At 34.5% G+C, this 1,380-nt stretch overlaps 1 protein-coding gene across 1 annotated transcript; it reads left to right on the top strand.

The window, feature by feature from the left end:
• Positions 1–226: 226 nt before the first annotated feature.
• Positions 227–843, top strand: LOC130850059 (U6 snRNA-associated Sm-like protein LSm3). The gene is made up of 2 exons (XM_057729389.1): positions 227–357; positions 449–843. Exons 1-2 carry the CDS (start codon positions 227–229, stop codon positions 624–626), a joined length of 309 nt encoding a protein of 102 aa, XP_057585372.1. The 3' UTR covers positions 627–843.
• The last annotated feature ends 537 nt before the right edge of the window (positions 844–1,380 follow it).

Raw genomic sequence — 1,380 nt, 5'->3', positions numbered from 1 at the left:
AAAGTAGTTATTGATAATTGAGGACTATTTCCATTTTGTTAACTGTTTTATGGTTGTTTTACATCCATTGTTACTTGTTAGTTATCCTACTGTCATTTTTTGTGTTTTGATGTCTTCTGATATCAGTGTGCTTTGACTTTGTTCTTATTTATAACTACTACTGGTCTTTCCATTTTGGTTACCATGAAGCTTATGTAAAATATCTTAAGATTCTAAAACCCAAGAGATGGCGGACGATGTAGACCAGCAACAAACCACCAACACTGTAGAAGAGCCCCTGGATCTCATCAGGCTCAGCCTGGATGAACGAATCTATGTGAAAATGAGAAATGACAGAGAGCTTCGAGGCAGGTTACATGTCAATTAAGTTATCGTTGGAGATGATCTGCGAAGAAACAGTGTATCAGCACAGCAGGGTTATTTTTTATTTGCATGTAAAAGTTTGTGGTGCTTATGATCAACATTTAAATATGATATTGGGAGATGTGGAAGAAACTGTGACAACTATAGAAATTGATGAAGAAACATATGAAGAGATATATAAATCAACAAAATGGAATATTCCGATGCTCTTTGTCCGGGGAGACGGTGTTGTGCTAGTTGCCCCGCCCTTGAGAGTTGGCTGAAACAAAGAATTTATCCTGTGTGGAAAATAGATTTTGTATGATTGCCTCTTTAAATGTAGAAGATATTCAAAAGAGAAACCGGCATACATTTTGATACTAAGAAATAACCAAGATTTCTTGCACACCTGAAATAAGTTGATTTGCAGATAACTCACAAATTCTTAAGCTAAATGGCATTTTTATTTTTCTCCAACCCTTCCAATAAATGTGATCACCAAGATGCAAAAAAAAAAAAAAAAAAAAGATTCTAAAACCCTATTTTAAACCAATAACAACTTAACTTCAATAGAATTCCTAAGTTTTACACTTTTATTTGCCCTTCCCTACACAATTTAGGTTATTAATACAATTTACATATACTTCTATATTATGTAACTAATAACAAATTGTTGTTACGGTTATTTCTATTACATTTTTAAAATTTTAAACTACTGTTTTATGTGAATTATGCACTACTCTTGCCCTATTGCAATTTTTTTCTTTTTTAAAAAATTTTATTTATTTATTTATTTATTCATTCATTCATTCATTCATTCATTCATTCATTGGCTGTGTTGGGTCTTCATTGCTGCACGTGGGCTTTCTTTGGTTATGGCAAACGGGGGCTACTCTTTGTTGTAGTGCATAGACTTTTCAGTGTGGTGGTTTCTCTTGTTGTGGAGCATGGGCTCTAGGCATGCAGGCTTCAGTAGTTGCAGCACGCAGGCACAGTATTTGTGGCACATGGGCTTAGTTGCTCTGTGGCTTGAGGGAT

This window comes from Hippopotamus amphibius, chromosome 3 (genome assembly GCF_030028045.1).
Source record: "Hippopotamus amphibius kiboko isolate mHipAmp2 chromosome 3, mHipAmp2.hap2, whole genome shotgun sequence".
Classification (NCBI taxonomy): Eukaryota; Metazoa; Chordata; class Mammalia; order Artiodactyla; family Hippopotamidae; genus Hippopotamus; species Hippopotamus amphibius.
Note: the sequence above shows the minus strand (reverse complement) of the source record. Positions and strands in the feature narration are given on the sequence as shown.

Excerpts from the sequence above, each read along its gene's own strand:
- LOC130850059 (XM_057729389.1), top strand. The coding sequence starts at position 227 with ATGGCGGACGATGTAGACCAGCAACAAACCACCAACACTGTAGAAGAG. Across the intron at positions 358-448 it reads GAGCTTCGAGGCAGGTTACA|TGCTTATGATCAACATTTAA; the intron begins TGTCAATTAAGT and ends AAAAGTTTGTGG.